Here is a 22,304-nt window from a genome sequence, read left to right as displayed (position 1 = left end):
AAATTTTCTGTATTGTCACTAATCTCTGTGCAAGCTCTTCCACTTCTTCCCCTACAATGGCACTATCACTTATAGCAGGAGTTATACACATAGATCAAAAGCATATCCTTAGTGTAGTGTATATAACAAAACCTTCCATAGCTTCTCAAGATACATTCCAGAGGGCTTGAAAACCTTACCTTCTTGAGTGGCAGGGAAGGCCGGGGAAGGTAAAGGTGGATTTGTCACCTCTCATTTCCATCATAAGATTCTGGCCAGTGCAAATAGCTGACAAGAGTTAATAGTTTTTTAACATGACATGAGAAGGCCACAAAAACAGGCACTCAAATTTTCTGAAATTTAACTCCAACCAAAGTATTCACAATTTTGACAATCAAAAATCCGGGAAGAAAACATGGACCACACATTTTAAGCCTTCAGATTTTATTGTCACTAAATTCTGTGGCATGTTCTTACATTTCTCCCCCTACAATGGCACTGTCACTTACAGCAGGAGTTTTACACAAAGACTGAGGACATACCCTTAGTGTAGAACACATTGTAAAAATGTAAGAATCACAGGTATTACACCCTGGTGTGAACGGATCCCACTGGATCAAACAGAACGAAATAACTTATCTTATATCTACAGGTTAAAAAAGAAGTACCCATTAAGAGAAATATCAAATATTTTGACTGTATATTTTACACTAAAAATCATGGGATTTTATTTTTAATTTTTTAGGCATACTACATTGAAACCTACTGTGCAGATATGCTCTAACTTCCAATTCAGTGCAGCTACTATCTTGCTCCTCACAATCCCAGAGCATTTCATGCTTAAAATCAATCAGCCAGCCATACAAATACATAGCTTATATTTGTGCTCAAATTGTTCTCTGTTGTATGTCATTTGGGGATGAGACATCAACCTGATGGCCTTATGCAGAGGAAGTGCACCCATGGAACATAATGCTTTTAATTCTGCAACAACTCATTATAAAGCTATAGCTCCAAGGATTGTTTTTTACTATGACTATTTCAATATTAATCATTTTGTAATTAGACCGTGTAAAGGGGAGAAAGAACTGTTTTCCTTGTTGTGGAAATGTTCTCATATTTTTTGATGTAACTGCTGATAGGCTTATCAAAAATGCAGGCCCAATAATAAAAACACATTTAATTTATGCTAGTTATTTATTTATTTATTAGTTATTTATTGTAAAGCCCTAGATAATTCCATTTTAATTTACTTAAAGTAGGCTTAAATCTCTGCTCAGATTCTTTGAATAACACATTTTCATAAATTATTTGGGGGAGGGGAGGAGAAAATACTGAGAATGATTCAGCCTACATTAAACAATGTATAGTCCCATTGATTTTAACAGGAGATTTAAACATGTACTTCCCTATCTTTCACTGAAATCAATGAGTCATTAGTATTTGTTGAGTACCCCATCAAAAGAACAAACTTCCATTCAGAACAACCATTAGACAAGTCCCATAACTCCAAGTTCAATGGAGCTTGCTTTCAGATAACTGCATTTAGGGACTATGTTTACTGCAAGCTGGATCATTACCAATGTAAACTATGTGCAACAATTATTTTAAAACTTTCAAAGAAAAATCCATCCTAAATGAATTTAATAATAGAGAAGGCAGAGACTTCTGTCTTTGCTTAATACATAAAATGCTAGCACCAGAAATATACTTATTTAAAACTATGTTGAAAATGTATTTTTTTCAGTCACTTCTCAAAAATTACTTCTCAAAAGTGGATATGTTAATATGCACATCAGTTGACAGAAAATCTTACAGAATTTCAGTTGATTTTCTTTTTTCAATAAAAAATGGAAATAAGATCAAATACCAAACTCCAGAATGCGACTGAAGTCAACAGAGGAGGGTATAAACCCTGACTCATTCGGTGGACCTTTATTCTGACTAGAACTAACAGTGTGTCCCAACAGAGGCAAAGGTGGACATTTCCCGACGTATAGTACTGAAAGGGGAGAGTTCGAGCTCTGTAGTGTACTCATTGTCATTGTCATCACTTGTTACTGTTGAAGACTTCTGAATGCATTCATCACAGCAGCAACAACAACACTCCAAAAAGGCCCGACTGAATGGTTTACAAAGACAGAAAAGGAGAACTGGAGTCACACATGATTTGAAGAATAACAGAAACTGACTAATGAGGTGCAGGAGGTCCATAGTCTGCTGCGACACCCCTGTGGACATGTAGGCAGTGACAATATTGCAAATGTTTTCAGGAATGATGCAAAAGCCATATAAAATGGTCAAAGCCACCACAGTACAGTTCATCTGGCTCTCCAGCTGAATTTGTCGCTTGTTTCCTCTTGTACAGGCCTTCTCCACTTTTCGGATTTTCCTTGCAGTCACCAAAGAGCAAGTAATGGTAAAAAGGGTAGGCAAGCAAAAGTAACAGCCAAAGTACCACCAGAGCCTTGCGCCATCATAGGTAAGGGCCAAGACGTAGATTGTATCAGGTAAATGTGGAGAGATCTTTACCACACACCGTTCTACAGGAGGGCTCCCACTGATGTCAGAGTCTTCTTTCGTCAACTGGCGTAGAACCACCTCAGGCAGTGCCAACAGTAGAGCTCCAACCCATATCACAGCCAGCTTGGCAGTTGTGGATGCACAGTTTTCAATCATCTCGTAGTACATCTGCACATTAGTGGCAGCACGGAAGCGGTCTATGCAGAGGGCACACAGTGTAAAGGTGGTCACGCCAAGTGATGCAACCTGGATAAGAAGGAAAAATATGAGACCGAGTTTCAAAATAAGGAAGAAATGCCCACACTATAAACTAGCTGTCTGTTTCTCTACCCTGATTTCCTCTGAAAGCTTTCCCCATGTTGCAACAGTAAAGAGATGAAAAAAGATTAAAAATAGCTAAAAATGTTTAGCTGTAGCAATTCATAAGATACTTCAGATGGGAAAAATACAATTTGATCTCAAGTTTTGATTCTTTAAGTTGTTACTAATATGGAATGATAAAGGAAAATTCCTTCTCTGCAATAGCTGCCTATAGCAATCTCTTAGAAACATTTTTTTCCATTGGGGATTCTAGTCCCTGGTGAAAACCGGGGCTTGGAGAGATCCTTCAAAATGGATTACTTGAAGAACATCTGATCTAGGAAGTTTAGTAGGATCAACACTAGTTTGTATTTGGATGGAAGAAAACCAACAAATACCAAGTGGCATAGGCTATATTTCAGAGGAATGAACTGGCAAAACTACCTCTGGGGATTCCTTGCCCAAGAAATTCATGAGGTCACTGTAAGTTAACAGATGACATGAAGGCATGCATGTGTTTGTGTGCAGAGAAACAATTGCATTTAAATCAGTTTCATATTACTGACTTCAACAAGATTGCTGTCCTGATCCTAAAAATTCCAACAAAGATGAAACCAGTGTTCAAGAGAAATCAAATACCCTGTTACCACTGCATGGTTTCAAACTGTACCATGATAGGGTTTCAAAGTTTCACATGTTGTATCACTAGACTACAGTTTTTATTGTTCCAGCTTTCTTTACTGCCAAATTTTATGCAGGTTTTCATGGTGAAAGGAAGTTCTTCCCAAAGCTGTGCTTTTGAAAATAAATCTTTCACTGTATGCTGGAGCCCTGAAGGAATACTAACAGGAACAGCAAAAAGTTTTCTATTCTTTCTTCTTTCTTCCTGTGGTGGCTTATAATTAGTCCAGTATCTGCATAGTACACCCACCTCAAAAACTGTCATGAATTAAATTGTACAGCTGACTATAACTTTTGCTTACTTAATGTGCACTGAGATAATCAAGATTCTATGAAAAGACAGATTTCACTGCAGTCTGATTCCCATCATAAATTTGAAATATTCTTGTTTATGTACATATAATAAAAAGTTATGCAAGAATGGAGGGTGCAATTATATAAATGCATCCCACACACTGGCCTTCAGCATTTAATGGCCATATCTGATTGCTAAACATCAATATCACTGAAAAAAGTTGGGAACACTGGATAAAACTGAAAAACCCCTGACTTAACAAGTGATTCTCTGAAATGTCTTCTTGAGAAACATTCAGGTTCTTATTAACCTGAAATAGACGTAATATTTGATTACGCAGACCCTTATTAACCTGCAATAGTATGCATGTTTGTTTATGACTCAACAGAAGTACTGTAAATATTTTTAGAAAGAGAACCTATTAATTTAGTGAGTTCAACTGTCAGAAATACATTCGGAGGAGGAAAAAAGCTTAGTAAACACAAACAAATATGCAGATAGATGGAAAAACTTTTTTGTCGGGGTAGTCAAGATTAAGGCGAAGTAAGAAGGAAATGCTAAAACAGCTAACAAATAAGCATTTTGTACATCAAAGCTAGGAAGTGTCAAAGAGAAAAATAAATCTTAAATCCTGACGGTAAAACATTTGTGCCAGCCCTAGAAGTTTCCCAAACCTACATTTATCCATTTCAAATAAGATTAACTTTCAATCTACTGAGAAACAAGATTTTGATGATCACAAAATTTTAACCTGCTTCAACATAATGACTCCTAGGACTTCTTCACATGGGGCATCCCCCCCCCCCCTCGTTTTGCTGCTTTTACATGCAGCAAGGATGGAGCCTGCTGTGCACCATCACGCAGCACACGGTAGGCTCCGACGACATTTTTCCCAAAATGGAGGGGAAGTGCCAAAAGGTGCTTTCTCCTCCACTACGGGGAGGAAAGTGTAGTTTGGGTAGCTCCGATGGAGCTACCCATATTTTCCTCCCCTTTTTGCTGAGTGATGGCAGAAAGGCAGTGGGGCAATGCTCATTGCTGAGCATTGCTGCCCTTTCTGCCATCTAATGGGGGAGTGCCAAAACACTCTCCTGTCCCCACCATGTGATGAGGGGAGTAGGGAGGGCATGCAGACTGTGTCAAGAGGTCCCTGTTGTGGGAGCTAGATTCAAATTCCATGCCATAGAATGAGTATCACTTTTCTGTTTTAGGGCCCTTTCACACTTCACAGGTATAGTGTTATAATTCAACCTTAACTGTCATGGCTGCATCCTACAGAATCCTGGGGTTTAAAGTTTTCTGAGGTACTGAACATCTATGGTGAGAATTCTTTTTGTGCTCTGACATTAAAAGTGGTATGATAGCACTACAACCACACAGTGTAAAAGGGCCTTCAGTCTCTGGTCCCCTAAATAGAAATGGGAACATAAGTTATTTTCTCTTAAAGTAGTTGCTAGCAGAATACAAAGGTCTGGAGAAACATTTTAAAATGTTATGTCTCAGAATCCAGTCTACTTCGTGTAATATACAAATCCTAAGGCTGTGGAAAAATTATCATTAGTCCTCATAAGTCGGATCAAATTCATTAAATTTGTACTAATGACATGATATCTGAGACGTGGGTGTGGCCTGTGCCAAAAACTTAAGGACCGAAACTTACCCAATACTTTTTCATTTGAATTTTGTAAATCTTTAAAGCTTTTCAAAGTCAGTTTCATTTTTAGTGCAAGGAAGAAAATAAAAGCAAAAAAAGGCTGCCTTTCCTCTTTAAATTGATGGCCTCTCACCATTAGAAGAGGGAAACATCAGGGAGAAAGTAAAGTTGGCTGGGAAAGAGCCTGAGAAAACAAAGAATTCTGGGAAATGTCATTTGGGAAGGTGAGGAGCCCTATGCCAGAGAATTCTAAAGGCCCTGCCCTAAACTACATTTCCTGGAATTCTGCTCAGAATCAGAAAGCCCCAATCAGGATAGGGGAGAGATTTCTCCCTCCATAGCAGCAGCCAGCCAGAGTTCTGATAAACTGTTGAATCTGCAAAGAGGGGGACTGACTGATGCTTCTAGTAAGTAAATTTCTGTTCTGGGCTTGGAAGAAATTCCTAAATGGAAGTTCTATTGGTTTATATAAGAGATATTCAGTGAGACAGCTGTTGTGGCTTTATATATATATATAAACCTCTACGCTTGTATTGAAACTTTAAAAAATTCCCTAAAATCAGTAGATGTATGAATATTTCTGAAACTTAAGGGGAATGATTCCCTGTAATCTTGTGACATTGCATAGAAAATTCAAGGACATAGCCTTTGTAGTTTAGTTTTTTAAAATGTTGTTTATAAAATTTTCCCCAAAAAATTCATGATAAGTGCAACATTCTGAAATTTGATAGACTAACAGTGGTAAACATATTCTACCATTTTAGCAAGTTTCGCCCCGATAGCTGTAAAATGATGGAGAATGGAGCCCCTGAAGTTTCCCCACTTGTGCAATTACTATAACGAAAAAGTAACAAAATTTCATTATTCTCATTATAGTAATGAAATTTTTAAACTAATGATTCTTTAGGAACACTATGCAAATGAAACACTGGCACCCCCTAATTTTGTAATGGACCTTGAAACATTTTTCGTCGATTGCACAGCCCTAATAAATATTTCTGATGAGGTAGACTAGATCCCACTGAAGGTTATCCCAAACAAGAATTGTTAATATTTACAGTTTTTGCTGAAAAATACTACCATGGCTACTGCTTCTCTCGCTCTTTCTCTCTCTCACTCACACACAGACACACTCTCTCACCAGAATTGATAAAGAATGTAAATGAGATATGATGTCTCCAGGAGGCATCCTTTTATGTCTCCCATTAAGTAGGGAAATATGTTGTTGAGAGACATGGAAGATGTGCCTTATCTGCTGTAGCACCCCACTGTATGAAATCTAACCCTCCAGAACTCTTGTCTATTTTATTGTCATTTCAGCACTACGTGAAAGCACAGTTGTTAACAAAGAGCTTTGGAGTCTGACTGGTTTTAGACAGAACCACAAATGTGCCTTCAAGTCACCTTGACGTGTCCCCATTAATTTCATAAGTATTTCTTAGGCAAAGAAGATTCAGAGTTGGTTCCACCAGTCCTTTCCTTTGAAATAAAGCCTAAGGCACATGGTATTCCTACTAACCAGAGCTTTACAATTAAAAAAAAAAATAACCCACTTTTTCATGGGCCTTCAAGATAGCTCACAATGAGCTGACAGCAAGTTAAGAAGACCATAAAACATAAAATAAATTAGTCAAAATCTTAACCTGGTGTTTATTTACAGGGTTGCCAATAGGCAATACATCAATAAGTGTTGCAGAGAAAGGGCATGTATGCAAATGAAGAACAATAGCTAATTCATATGTGAATAAATATTGTTGTTGTTTCAGACCAATTTAGACACTTTTCATCTCAGAAAGGGGGGACAGTTTGCCTCCCAGATATTGCCCCACAGCTCCCACGAGTCTCACCCAGCTTGGCCATTAGTGAAAATTATGGGAGTTGCAATATGAAATATCTAGAGCAATGATTTTGGACTCCCAGAAGCACTAGCTGACTTGCCAACAGTAAGGAAGTCTAAAATATTCAAAGGACCAAAGCTTGGGAATTGCTGATCTAAAGGGTCAAAGGTTTTAGATACATCCTCTGTATGAGAACCGCCAGAGATGCTCTATGGTTGAGAACTGGATATTGCATCTCAAGTTATTAGGCTATCCATCCTTTGAAAGGATAATCATGAAGCTTCCACAATTATGGAAAGATATGCAAAAGGTATCTTTGACAGATGATTCAAATGGTGTACTGATTGCAAGTACTGACACCTAGACAAAACACTGTCGGAAATGGTACTTAACTCACTTGGACTTACACATTGTTGCGGCCTAGAGTCTTCGAAATAACACTACAATATTTCTTCTACTTCAAATTTAAAGAGCAGTTCTGTCATACTTTTCTGTGCAAACATAGAAGAGAGCTTAATGCGAAGGCCAGAACAGGCAGAACTAATTCTATAGCACCAAGATAACAAATGTAGCTTTTTAAACCACCAAGTACTGCTGACCACTGCTTTCTGCCAGGTCTAAGACAAATCCCTTTCTGTTTTGATATCTCGTGTGCAGAATTTAAGACAGATACAAATATTTGTGCATTATTTGCAGCCAGTTCCAATGGTTACTTTTCTCCACTTGTGTGCATATTTTAAGATACAAGGAAGGAACTAGGGAATAAAGAATGAAAGAGACAAGCCTTTCTAATATTGGAATGATCAAAAGCAAATCTGACCAGCTGGCCAAAAGCTTGGCTGGCAGAATATGTGTATGCTTGCCAGAAAGCAATGATTTAAATAGAACCTGAGGCTTTTTAAGAGGAGAAAATGTGGTGTATAGAATTAACAAGATGCATTAATAGCACATCTATCAGTCCTAGAATACACAAAATCTGCAGATATGTAATTAAAACTCTAGCCATTTACAGTCGAGATTCACTTGAAATCAATCTGGTGGTTTTGCTTTCTCCCACATTCATACTCTGAACTCTTGAATAATTTCTGTCAAATTAATGAAGAAGTGAAATTCTTGTTCTTTCCTGCAACAATATTCTTGCAGATTTTTATCACTGGTAGACTATGCTTCAACATTTCCCACACCACAAAGGTGCTACTGAAAGGAGGATATGGAGCTAGAATGTTGACTGAGGGAATACTGCCATGCTTTGTACACCCTGGGCTCTTTTGCACTATATATTCATAAACTATAGTTCCACTTTAATGTCCATGGTATCATCCAATTGAGTACTTGGAGTTGCAGTTCAGATTGGAGTACAGGCAGACCCAAGTTACAAACATCTTATTTACAAATGACTCATAGTTAAGAACCAGGGTCAGACAACAGTAAGTGAGAGAAATCTACCCCTCAGAAGAGAAATTCACTCCTGAAAGAGTTATCATCGGGAAGAGTTGTCTACACTGAAGCTTCATCACCAATCTTTGCTTCCACAACAAGTCACATTTTTGAAAATTCTATTATCTCAAGGACAGAAAGTGAGATGAAATCTTCTGATTAGGGGAACAGACAGCCACAGGGTTATTAACCCTTCCCTATGCTATGGCTAGAGTTACACTTTAAAAATGTACCTGTTCTGGCTTACATACAAATTCAACTTAAGAGCAAACCTACAGAACCTATCTTATTTGTAACTTGAGGACTGCCTGCATTTAGCTCTAGTGTCTCACCAAACTAAAAACCTCAGAATTCGATAAGATATAGCCAAGGCACTCAAATGCTATAATTGTCCAGTGTGAACAAGCCCCTGATAAGAAGTTGTTGTATATCATATTACAACTGCTTATTAGTGAAGTGGCCATTTTTTGAAACAAACCTGGTGTGTATTTGTGTTTATTTAGGGTTCAGTAGACCAGTCTATTTGCAGTTATGGCAGTTTTGTATGTTTCCAACCATAAGTCTTCACAACATCGATCAGTAACTGCATTAAATACAGAAAATGATGTGCTTTTCACATTTTTTTCTCCATATAATATGATGTATTTTGGCATCCATTTTAACTTATTATGTGTGTTTTTTGCCTGCATTCTTTCCTAAAATACACAATGTATGTTTTGTTGTTATTGATTTAAGAATGCTATTGCATAAATTCAAACAACTTGTTGTTCTTTTGCCTTCAATTTGTTTCCAACTTATGTTAAGATTTGTTCAGAGAAGGTTTGCCTTGCCTTTTTCTGAGGCTGAGAAACTTAACCAAGGTCACCCAGTGGGTTTACTTGGGCAAAAGGAATTCAAATTCTGGTCTCTGCAGTCATACTGGCCGTCAAGTTATTATAGCCAAAAGATTATTATGTTCCAATCTGCCTATTTGTTTGGAAAGTGAGACTCTGATTCATTTTCCTGTGAACAAGATAAAATACTCAAGCACCCTAAGTATGGCGTTATGTAACATTATTTAAACTAGGAAGTTCTTCAGCCATTTTTCAAAGCCTTGGCCTATTTACTAATATTAAGTGTTTCTCTAATATTCAAAATCTTTCAAATACAAACAATCAAGCATGAGGTTAAGATGAGGGAAAATAATAGTGTGATTTATATTTCAGTGAGGGAGAATAGTTGGGAGATATTAAGGATTTAAATACAGAATGCATATAAAATGCCCTGTACCAGCAGTCCCCAAGTGATATTTATTTATCGTGTCATCAGCAACCATTGTATTACAATTCTAACAGAGCAAAACAAACACAGAGATTAAAAAGAAAAAAAAAGAAAAAAAACCACACAGATTTTGTAAATTTGGTATTTGGTTAAATGTCCTTTGACCAGTATCTGGCCACTTGGAGTGCCTCTGGGGTTGCCGCAAGAAGGTCCTCCATCGTGCATGTGGCAGGGCTCAGGGTGCATTGCAGCAGGTGGTCAGTGGTTTGTTCTTCTCCGCACTCGCATGCCAAGGATTCCACCCTGTAGCCCCATTTCTTAAGATTGGCTCTGCATCTCGTGGTGCCAGAGCGCAATCTGTTCAGCTCCCCAAGTGATGAACAAGGTCCTTAAGTTGAATTTGTTAGTAAGTTGTAACAGCTACATTTTTTAAGTATAACTCCAGTCAAAATATTTTTTTAGCTTTGAATTGCATAGGAAAGGATGTAGTGCTTGTTTTGCTGTCTGTGCCTCTCTTCAGAAGGTTTCACCTCACTTTCTGTCCCTGTGAGATTGGATTTTGACAAATTTGACTTGCTGTGGAAACAAGGATTGGTGATAAAGCTTCAGTTGAGACACCTTTCCCCCATGATAACTCTTTCAGGGGAGTATTTCCCTTCCATGGGGTAGATGTCTCTCACTTCCTGTTGTCTCATCCCTGTCCTTAACTAGAAGTTGTTTGTAAGTCGGATGTTTGTAACATGGGGACTGCCTGTATTTGTAACATATTATCACTTCATAATCATATATGGCTTAGATGTCAAATTGCTTGGAGGTCTGGATTAACATCAGCAATAATAAAACTTCTTTTTAATAAAGAGTTGAGGGTCAATTTGATTTAACCAAAATCTACACATGCATTATGATTTTCAGTTGTTTTTAGCTTTTTGACTTAACTTACTGTTTATGCTGTGCTGCTTTCAGTGTTTTGTTTTACTATGTTGTATTACTTAAATTGGTTAAACAGTAAACCTGAGATCCCATAATATAGGGCAGGAAACAAAAAAACAAACAAACAATAAATGGTAAAAATGTCTTTTAATTTCACATTAGTCAAGGAAGCACAGACTGTCCTCTGTCCAACATTTTCCCCCTCAGAACACTTCTGTTAGATAGGTTAGATTGAAATGGAAAGTGTCTTTGAATACTTTCACATATTTAGCATCCATAGCATTCTTGTTAGTGTGGCCTTGAGTCATTCGAACTATATCAATGAAAGCAGCTGTTGGTACTGGACAGCTCTGTGCCCCCCCCCCCCCCCCTTTAAACACTTACAGACATTTGTGAGTTTAATGAAAGACTTTTGGGGATTCTTTTGCCTGAAAATTGCATATAACATTTTTAATAAAAAGAATAGAATGCAGGGATCTTTGAAAGACTCATGGGAAGAATTGGCAAAATTGGCATCCACAAAAATGGATGCTGGGGAAGAAATTATTGAAAAAACCGTGCTTCTTGAAACCACAAATGTCTCCAAGAGTATTTTGAGGAACTTAGATGCACAAACTGGGGCTAAAGGTATGGTCTATTTTATTATCTGCTTTAGAACTACCCAGGAATGTACACAGATAAGTCAAAAGTGTCCCATGGTCATCAAATGGTATGGGGGCATTTTGTGTTTTTTAAAATATTGTTACCTTCAAATAATTTCTGATTCATGGCAACCCTAAGATGAACCTCTTAAGGGTTTTTATTGGCAAGATACTCATATGTTGAAAGGAAGTTTAATATTGCCTTCACTAAGGTGAGTATGACTTGCCCAAGGTCATCCAGTGAGTTTGCAAGACTGAGTGAAGACTTGAACACCCAAGCCACTATACCATTTTGGCTCTAACTCCTAAAAAATGTGGCCCTATAAGGCCCAATGAAGGCTGTTTGCAGCTTGTCCACCTTAAGTAGGTACCTGCCCCTGCTCTACCACGGGACTGCAGCTCACCACTTAAAAAGTACATATTGTTCACTTTTACTTTATTTCAAAATAAAATCTTAAACAACAAGTGTAGTTGTATTTCATCCTCTAGTGAAACTTATGGAGGGCCCACTTTGTAAAAAGGCAATGGTGATAGTATGCACACGGGGCGGAGTGAGAGAGGGCGGAGTGAGATATGGAGGCGCTTTGGCTTAGAAGGTAGTGCGTAGTTGGCTTAGAAGGAAGGATAGAAAGGAGGGGGTAATACGAGGAGTGTTGTAAGTTTGTGAGGAGCCAGGATGTGGGCTACCATCTCCCCGCTTCAGTATTATGTGTTTCCCAAACCTTTATTTATCACTTCTCAATAAAGAACTAAATTTGGTCACTGTTACAGTTTGTGCGGAGTCAGGATGTGGATTACCATCTCCCCCTTCAGTCTTATGTGTTACCCAAACCCTTGTTTATCACTTCTCAATAAAGAACAAAAATAGGTTCACTGTTATCTCTGTGTGTTCACTGGTATACTTCCACGGATTCTGTGGTGGTTTCTGTCCCCCTTGTCCACAACATTACTTCACTGGTATCCTTCTGCCCCTCCGCTCTGCAAACCGCATTTCCAAAGCGGCGCTCCAGAAACAGCGTAGCGCCATGAGGCCTCAGTACCAGCTGTCATACTATCACCCAGGCAATTTCTTGGAATATCTGATTTAAAGTATCGCCTTCTGAATTACTACTACTACTATTACGACTGTTTCCAAACAGGGTGGCTATTTCTCTTATTATGCACAATTTAAAAAACATTCAATTTTCCAAGCATGAAAAAAAATCAGACCAATACATGAATCATGATTTTTAAAAAGAGATGTCAAAAAATGATGAAAATGTACTACAATTATATCCATAGCAAATTAATGTTTTTGAATACAACCAGAAAGTGTGATTAGCAATTAAATTGCTTTTACTTAATTGCTTTATCTATTATATCTATTACATCGAAACTAACATCACATTGGATTTTAAAGGATAAATCCAGTTATCAACCCCATCTTACAAACGCACAGAAAGGACAGAAACTTGGTAGTTATGCTTACATGTATGTTCTGTTGATTTCTGTTGGTCTCTTCTTGTTGAATTAACAATGGTTTGAAATATAAAATCTTTAAAACTACTCTCCCAACAAACTTATTTTGTTTACAGTGTGGAGATCTAGCAGATCTAATGAAACAAAATGATCCACTCCCAAATATTCAATCAGGACTCATTAAACTAGGTGGGGTTTGTAGTTTCACATTGGAAGTATGCCACAAGCCCAAGGGCCTTAATAAAACTCCATGATTTCATGGCATGCAATTAATATGCAATTCATTGTTTTGTGATGAATAACACATGGAGAACATCAAGCCAAGTTTTGTTCAATGCTTCTAAACCTTTAAGCATTAAGCTATCATTATCTTGAGGTTGTTTTTAGGTGTTCCTCTCTTAAAAGGAATCATTTTCTCTCTTTTTTGGCTAGTATCCATGCCATTCCAGTAAGTTATTGATTTTTTTATGGTATCATCCTTCTTCCACTAAGGCCAACCCTCGATGCCTATGTGGGAAGCATTTGTTATTTGTCTACCCACATGAATATAACAACAACAAATCCATGTATCATAAGTTGTATGGCACTGGCCAGGACTTGCAATGTATAAAATTAGCTTCAGAATACTCCTTAAGCATACTACAGTAAGATATGTTTCAGTAAGGACCATTTCAAGTAGTAAAATAACTGCCTCTCTCATAAACTACTAGATTGTTTTAAGTATGCACCCCAAAAAAAGCTATGAAAGTGGCCAATGGATGATATAAGTCACAAAACATGCATCAACTCTGACAAAACTGAGACAGATCCCGGGATACGAGCCTGCCTGGATGGGCCCTCAAAGGGAAGTACAATTGAGATCGCACCTTCATATCTGCACATGTTAGTAGGATAGAAACCAAGGCTTTTTCCCTCAAAACTTGTGTGCTTTTAGTTTTACATTATTATTTCACATTGTTATTTGTACTTATGAGGAGTTCTAATTTAATTAATAAGTAATCTGTGCCCAATGTCCTTCTTGCTTTTAGTTCCCTTTATCATCTATAGCCCTGTCTTTTTGTCAATCGAGAACTTCAGCCAAATTAAAACTTGTTTAGCTTCCTCAAAATAAAATGTCATTTTGCATAATATGACCTATTTTTGTGTGCATCCATTCCATGGCCAAATGTCATGAGAAGAAGTTATTAGATCTACCGAACACAAGTTGAGCAACTGGGTTGCCACTGAATCAAAACTATTTTTGGACTATAACTGCCAAAATCCCCCAGACAGGAATGACTATGTCTGCTGGGTATTCTGACAGCTGTTGTCTCCAAAAGTGACTTTCACAAGCTCTAAATTAGAGTAACCAGAGTAGGGGAGTTTGTTCATATTCTCTTTCCAGTTTCTTCTAGAGGCAACTGGTTGGACACTATAGGAAACAGCATGAAAGACTACGGGTGCAACTACACTGCAGAATGAATGCAATTCAATGCCACTAACTGCCACTTCCATGGTTAATTGCTGTGGAATGATGGGGATTGTAGTTTTATAAGGTCTCAAGTTTTCTCTGCTGAAGAGTGCTCGTATTTTGCCAAACTACCACATCCAGAATTCCATCACATTAAGTGCAGATATACCCGGGATGAAACTTTGGTTAGAACCAGAAGGGTTCCCTCTAATGTTATGTGCATCACAAATGTACCTTTCAAAAAGACCAATGCCTTAAGGATTATAGGTGGGTAACATGTGAAGGCCTGCATAGTCTTAGGCCCCTCCTACACTGCCAAATAAAATCCAGATTATCTTCTTTGAACTAGATTATATAGCAGTGTAAACTCATGCAATCCAGTTCAAAGCAAAAATGTGAATTATTTGTTTTCAAAATCTGGATTATATGGCAGTGTAGATGGGGCCTCAGACTGAGGCTGATGAGAGTTGCAATCCAGCAGCAACATGAGGGTGACTAATCTCTCGCTCTGTTTGTAGGTCAGACAATTATAAGCACTCAGATTTCTGCACACTGGCCATTTTAATGGTACAATTGCATGTCAAGTAGAAACCTACAGTAAAGTAATACTGAATTGTTACAGTGACACACAAGCTTACAATGGGAGCGGGGAGAAAGGGATTGAGAAAACAAAACATTTATTTAGCACAGCTGTGTTTTATAAGAAGTTCCACAGCTGAGGATCATGCCCTAAAGGAGAACATTAAAATGACACGAATCAAAGTGATTTATTTATATGAAAGTGCACCTTCTTGTACAAGAAAAGGAAAAGGGAGGAATTCACTCCCATGCCCCATCTACACTGACTATATAATGCAGTTTCAAACTACGAACATTATATGGCAATGTAGATGAGGCCCCAATCTCTATCTTCAGAAAATCCATCATGACAATTACATTGACTGTCAAAGTAGACTCTGAAGTAAATGTTATTCCAAAAGAATCCAGCAACTGTTTCCTACCTAGCAAGCGGAATATCCTTCTTAAGTGATAAGGAGAAACTTCCCTCCCCTTATTTCTGTTACTTAAATGAGTGATAGTGAACATATTGCCATACAGGCAAAGTAGCACTGCTTGCCAAAATTACTCCATACCACCCACTAGCTTTAGTGATTCTGGTTTCCTCAGTAAATAAATAAAACAGACAACCTGAATAATGGCAAGATTTGGGCCAGCTGGCTGAAAGCTTGGCTGACAGGATACTGCTGTGTTTGCCAAACTAGATTTAAAGGAAACCCAAGGCACTTTTTAAAATATATATAGGAAACTATGGTATTTGGAAATGATCAATTACATTAATGATACATCAATAACATCTATGGGTTTCAAACTATCAAGTCACATGAAAAAGGAAACATTTTTCTTCTCTGTTTCTTAAGTAAACTGGGCAACAGCAAGAACAATAAAGAAGCCCTCCTTCCATGTGTGACTTCACAATATATCCAACTACAGACAGATGTAAAAGTTTCCATGAACTGGACCATAATTTCTTATGATAGTCTGGTTTAACAGTTACAATAGAATACTCAAATGCAAGCCAAGCAGAATTATATTTCAGAAGTTAGAAATAAGTTTTACTGTTTTCATGGAAATTTACTTTAAGTAGGAATAATTTCAAAATCAAAATTGGGAAGTATGGATAGGAATACAAATCTGAGTCATAGCCCTATTACACTATGTAACATAATTTGTGTTCCTGGGTTATAAATGACATTTCCTAATTGGTTCTATCATAAAACATGGGGAAAGTTTATTGAACTGCAAAAACTTTGGTTTTTTTTTGGGGGGGGGGAAATCCTGCAACACATTTTGCTATAGTTTTTCAATGAATAGTCTCTCAACCAATTTAACATAGTTGGTGGCAGACACAAAAATGCAGTTTCTGAAACATAACAACTACTTCCAAAGTAAGTACTGCACAACAAAACAGGAAATAACACTTTCAAAACAGGAACAGATTTTTTTCAAATTCTATTTGTGTTAGCAGTAACCAAAAATTATTAATCACATTCTGATACAGTTATTCATTTATAGTGTTTCTGAATGTAGAATGATGGATTCATGCATAGAATAGAAAACTCACATTCATGTGGATCTGTAGATCTGACCCAATATATAACATTAAATCCTATTTCAACTATTTCAACTGGTATAATTCATAATCAGCCTCATTGAAGTCAAGAGGACCAAAGCTAAAATGTGGTCAGAGCATTGGGAGTCAATTATGTCAACTTTACATACCACAATTTCTTTAGAAGTTATGATATTTCACATCTTGAAATGAGCATGATTTTTTCTTTTTTTTAATTGCCAAGGTTGAGATTGAGGAAGGAGCTGAAATGAAGCATATTAAATGGAAGTTTTTTTTAATTGTGTCAGAAGTGACTTGAGAAACTGCAAGTCACTTCTGGTGTAAGAGAATTGGCCATCTGCAGAGCTGTTGCCGAAAGGATGTCCAGATGCGTTACCATCCTGTGGGAGGCTTCTCTCATGTCCCTGCATGGCAAGCTGTAGCTGACAGACAGCTCACCTCATCTCATGGATTCCAACCATCCACCTTCAGGTTAGCAGTTCAGTCAGCACAACGGCTCCACCCAGTGCACCACTGTTGCTCCTAAATGGAAGTTAACTAGATATTCAAAACTTAACCATTCCTAGTTAAATGGAAGTTAACTAGATATTGAAAACTTTTTCAGAGTACAGGAAAGGAACAACACTGAAGGCACGCTCAGCAAAATATGCTATTCTTGTTAATTAAGGAGATCCACGATCCCACCATGTGAACACTAATATCACATTCTTTGACTTACCTCAATGTATGGTACAATTTTGCAAGAAAAATCATCCAGCAGCCACTTTTTGGTGAGTTCTTGAAAGATCACCAGTGGCAAGCAGAAGAAAATGATGAGGAAATCCCAAAAGGCTAGGTTGGCCAGCAGGGAGTTGGAGATGCTCCTCATGTAGTAGTTGTGGCACACTATGCACATCACAGCCATATTGCCCATGATCCCAATGCCAAAGATCACTATCGAGAGGCACATGACCGCGTAGGCACCATACGACTCCTCCGTCAAGGGGTAGAAGGGATTCTTGACCCGACCTGGGCGGAGTGTCCCATTGCGTAGGGCACCAGCATCTCTCTCCACAGCACCAACTGTGGAGCCATTCAAGGCCAGCGCCTGAGGGAGATCACTCTCTACCTCATGGGTACTTTGGTTGTCTGTGAAGTTATAAACATTTATTGCGGGGTGGACATTCTTGAAAGCCTTGGCTTTCCCTACTCGTCCTTGGTCCTGGAGCTCAGTGGCACCTCGCTTAAGTCTAGCATGTCTCTTGGAACTAATCCCTGTACTATGCCACCTACTTTCTGTCTCCTGCAGGAGATCAAAGTCTCTTGCAGTTTCCAAGGCTATAATAGTGTCTTTGTTGACATGCTTCTGGCTATGTTTTCCCAAGGAGACAACAGGCTGTGGCACGGCTTCTCCATTGATACTCCAATCCTTGGCATTGTTCGAAGAAGTCCAGTCCTGTGGAGTTGGAGCTGTAGAGCCTTTGGATTGTCTGCTCTGAGCCGAAGTTTGAGCCATGCTTTCCACAGCCCAGACAACTTCTTGCCCATTTGCTTCTTTCCGCAGTGGTGGCAGAGAGGCCCGGCACCATGCTCCACACTCCTTGCCCTTTCTGCCAACAGGAGGGCCATCTCCTCTGGAGGGTGCCTGGGGCAGAGCTGCTAGGGCAGAAAGCCTGCCTAGAAGCCATGCCAAGCCAAAGAGTGCCTTGATGGGATGCATGTTTTGGAGTACAGCTCTGTGCTGATGCCCTTTTATTTGCAGCAGAGCCCCCGGTGGTGCCGGCAGGACTGAAGACCAACAGGTTGGAGATTCAAATCCAGGGTGAGCATGGATGAGCTCCCTCTGTCAGCTCCAGCTCCCTATGCGGGGACATGTGAGAAGCCTCCCTCAAGGATGGGAAAACATCAAAACATCCAGGCGTCTCCTTGCAGACAGCCAATTCTCTCATTCCAGAAGTGACTTGTAGTTTCTCAAGTTGCTCCTGACATGAAAACAAAATTTGCAGCAGATGAGGTTGCCAGGTACAGAGTAAGGATGCCCTTTTATTTGCAGCTGATGAGGTTGCCAGGGCCAAACATCTCCTCTAAGGCTGGAGCAAAGAGAAAGGCGACTTGGGTGATGAATAAATAATGTCTTTTATTTCCACAAGAGGTTGCAGGTTCCAGTCACATCCTTCACAGAGGCCAGGCTTCCAGGAGTCCAGAAAGGGAGCAAATCCAATCTCATGTTCATAGAAAGGCAAAGAAGGGCTTCGTTATCCGATGACAGGAAACGGTTTCCCCTTGGGTCCTGAAGGCAAGGCAGCCTCTCAAGAGAAGACCTTGGGAAGTTAGATCCAGGAAGGCGGCGAGAGGTACTGGCGGGGCTGGGCGAGCCCACACTCGCCCCCTGAGGCCTTGGGGTCGCCCACTTGGCATCCTGGCCAGCATCTCTCCCTCAGCCGGTGGTTTTGTGGCAGGCAACGCTCCGTCGGGCGAAGCAACGCTGCTCCATCGAGAGAGAGAAAGCGGACCGAGGCAAGGCGCGCAAAACCTGTCCTGTTCTTATGATTTCTCCTCACAAACACAACCCCAAAGCACAGCCTGGAAGAACTGAATGACAAGCCCCTCCTGTTGTGTTTCTCCCTGCTCAAGGGAGGTCTTCAAAGTTGCTCCCAGTGCCCGGCAGCAACTTGAGGGCGGGAGAAAGGGAGAAAGCAGGCAAGGCAGCTTGCCAGCAACGTGTTGCTCCCTCTTTGCCTTTTTGCCAGACAGATGGGCACCGAATAGATGGGCGAAAGGGGGCGGGGAGGGGAGGCGGACCAGGCGCGCAAGGTGGCTGCTGCTGCGCTTCCTCGAGGAAGGGAACCTGTCCCCTTGCCCTCCTTCTTCCCTTCCCGGGTGTTTCTCCTCCAGGCGCGGCTTTGGGACGCCTCCCGCGGAGCCCCCTCTCGCCACCTCCGCTCGCGCTTTGTGGCGGCTCCGAGTCAAGAGAAGGGAAAAGGCGAGGAGAAAGGGAAGGAGAAGAAGAGACGGGAGGCGTGCGCACTGCGCAGGCGCGGCTCTCCAGGGGCGCCTCAGCCTCCGCGACGCGTCTGCCTCTCTGCGCTACTTGCCCCAGTTCTGAGGCGGAGGAGAATAGGAAGCAGGGAGGGAGAGAGGGAGAGAGGGAGGGAAAACGCGCGCCAAGGTGGCTTCCAAGCGTTGCTCAAGAGGATTACAAAACAAGCCCTCCCAGTAGCAACACTGAGGGTTGAGGGCAAGGAGGGAGATGCATTTCCTTTGCCTCCCCCTCCCCTTTCTTTATTTCTTACCATTTCTTCTGGAATGAAGCTTATTTGAATCCCAACCTACCTCAAAAGTGCTGAGATTCACTTCAGTGAAGGGGAAGCCCTACATAGCAATCCACCACACCCACAGCAGCTGAAGACAGGGCATGCACAGCCTCATTGAGACAGAGGGCCCTTCCACACATATCCCAGAATATCTAGGCAGAAAATTATTATTATTATTTATTAACTTTATTTATACCCCGCAAAATCTCCCGAAGGACTCGATGCGGCTTACAAAGGCCAAGGCCGCCGACAACAACATAAAATACACAATAAAACTCATAAGCAAATAATAAACGTCACACAAACAATAAAACAGTAAAACGATGACACCGTGACGCAATTAAAACCTAAAGGCCAGGCCAAATGTAATAGACAAAATTTAAAAGTGCTGAACTTGACAGGTAATATGTAGAGGTATTTGGAGGTAGGTGCAATGTGCAGATAATCCCGAATCTCTAACAAAGTGCATTTGGGACTTGATGCCAGGAGTTTCCTATTCTGGAAAGGCACACTGGAACAGCCAGGTCTTCAGGCTCTTCCTGAAGACTGCCAACATTGGGGCTTGTCTGATGTCCTTGGGGAGAGAGTTCCAGAGTTGGGGGGCCACCACAGAGAAGGCCCTATCCCTCGTCTCCACCAAACGCGCCTGCGACACAGGTGGGATCGTGAGCAGGGCCTCTTCAGATGATCGAAGGGAGCGTGCGGGTTCATAAACGGAGATGCGGTCACACAGGTAGGCAGGTCCCAACCCGTTTAGGGCTTTGTAGGTAAGCACCTGCACCTTGAATTGGGACCGGAAAATGAACGGCAGCCAATGGAGCTCCTTCAACAGGAGGGTTGACCTCTCTCTGTAGGGAGCACCAGTTAACATCCTGGCTGCCGCCCGCTGGACTAGCTGAAATTTCCGAGCCATTTTCAAGGACAGCCCCAAGTAGAGCGCATTACAGTAGTCCAATCTAGAGGTGAATAAAATCCCACATTATATGAATATGGACTCAAATAATAATAATAATCTTTATTTGTACCCCACCACCATCTCCCCAATGGGGACTTGGAAACGGCTTGCATGGGGCCAGGCCCGAACAACAATTACAATGAACAAAATCAAAACACAACAGAAAACGCAAACAATAAACAACATCATAATTACATTTTTTTTGTCGTGTCAGGAGCGACTTGAGAAACTGCAAGTCACTTCTGGTGTGAGAGAATTGGCCATCTGCAAGGACGTTGCCCAGGGGACGCCCGGATAATTTGATGTTTTTATCATCTTTGTGGGAGGCTTCTCTCATGTCCCCGCATGACAGCATTTCTCAACCTGAGGGTCAGGACCCCTAGGGGAGTCGTGAGGGCGCATCAGAGGGGTCATCGAAGACCATCAGAAAACACAGTATTTTCTGTTGGTCAAGGGGGTTCCGTGTGTCAAGTTTGGCCCAATTCAGAAAACTCTTTGATTGTACGCAAACTATAAATCCTAGTAATTACAAATTCCAAAGGTCAATGTCTGTTTTCCCAAAACTCCACCAGTGTTCACATTTGGGCATATGGAGTATCCATGCCTAGTTTGGTCCAGATCCACCATTGTTTGAGTCCACAGTGCTCTCTGGATGTAGGTAAACTACAACTCCAAAACTCAAGGTCAATGCTTACCAAACCCTGCCAGTATTTTATCTTGTTCATGGGAGTTATGTGTGCCAAATTTGGTTCAGTTCCATCATTGGTGGAGTTCAGGGTGCTCTTTAATTGTAGCTGAACTATAAATCCCAGAAACTACAAATGACTCCCCCCAACCCCACCAGTATTCAGATTTGTGTGTATCGGGTATTTATGCCCAGATTGATCCAGTGAATGAAAATACACCCTGCATATCAGATATTTACATTATGATTCATAACAATAGCAAAATTACAGTTATGAAGTAGCAACGAAAGTAATTTTATGGTCGGGGGTCACCACCACATGAGGAATTGTATTAAGAGGTCATGACATTAGAAAGGTTGAGAACCACTGCCGCATGAGGAGCTGGAGTTGATAGAGGGAGCTCATCCGCCTCTCCCTGGATTCGAACCTGCTACCTGTTGGTCTTCAGTCCTGCCAGCACAGGGGTTTAACCCACTGCACCACCAGGGGCTCCATCATAATTACATAAAACATATGAATACATAACAATATAAGAATTACAATAGACACAGGCACAGAGACAATGGGTGGGCTGCATGTAATGATTAAAAACAAACTAATTAAAATTAATTAAAAACTTAGACAAGATAAAAGAGAGAAGCAGATAATATGTGGAGTAGTACTCATTATGGCGGGGGTTGTGGAGTCAAGCTTTCCCATAAGTGGGGGGGACGTCTACTCCAATGACAGAACTTTTAGCTAAACATTCACGTGAAATTGTATACCTACTCATCAAAGGCACAGTGGAAGAGCC

At 40.3% G+C, this 22,304-nt stretch overlaps 1 protein-coding gene across 1 annotated transcript; it reads right to left on the bottom strand.

Annotated features, from left to right (window-relative positions):
- Positions 1-406: 406 nt before the first annotated feature.
- On the bottom strand, positions 407-19,641 carry GPR37 (G protein-coupled receptor 37). Its single transcript, XM_060777759.2, has 2 exons — positions 17,296-19,641; positions 407-2,748 (listed from the first exon to the last, which is right to left on the bottom strand). The coding sequence occupies exons 1-2, from the start codon at positions 18,274-18,276 to the stop codon at positions 1,930-1,932; spliced, it is 1,800 nt and encodes a 599-aa protein (XP_060633742.2). The 5' UTR covers positions 18,277-19,641; the 3' UTR covers positions 407-1,929.
- Between the last annotated feature and the right edge of the window lie 2,663 nt (positions 19,642-22,304).

Source organism: Anolis sagrei, chromosome 5 (genome assembly GCF_037176765.1).
Source record: "Anolis sagrei isolate rAnoSag1 chromosome 5, rAnoSag1.mat, whole genome shotgun sequence".
Lineage (NCBI taxonomy): Eukaryota > Metazoa > Chordata > Lepidosauria > Squamata > Dactyloidae > Anolis > Anolis sagrei.
This window is presented reverse-complemented; position numbering and strand designations above follow the sequence as displayed.

What these genes read in the sequence shown, in the direction of transcription:
- GPR37 (XM_060777759.2), bottom strand. Translation starts at nt 18,276, where the DNA reads ATGCATCCCATCAAGGCACTCTTTGGCTTGGCATGGCTTCTAGGCAGG. An exon ending in AAATTGTACCATACATTGAG is followed by an intron (nt 2,749 to 17,295) that starts GTAAGTCAAAGA and finishes CTTCTTATCCAG; the next exon opens with GTTGCATCACTTGGCGTGAC.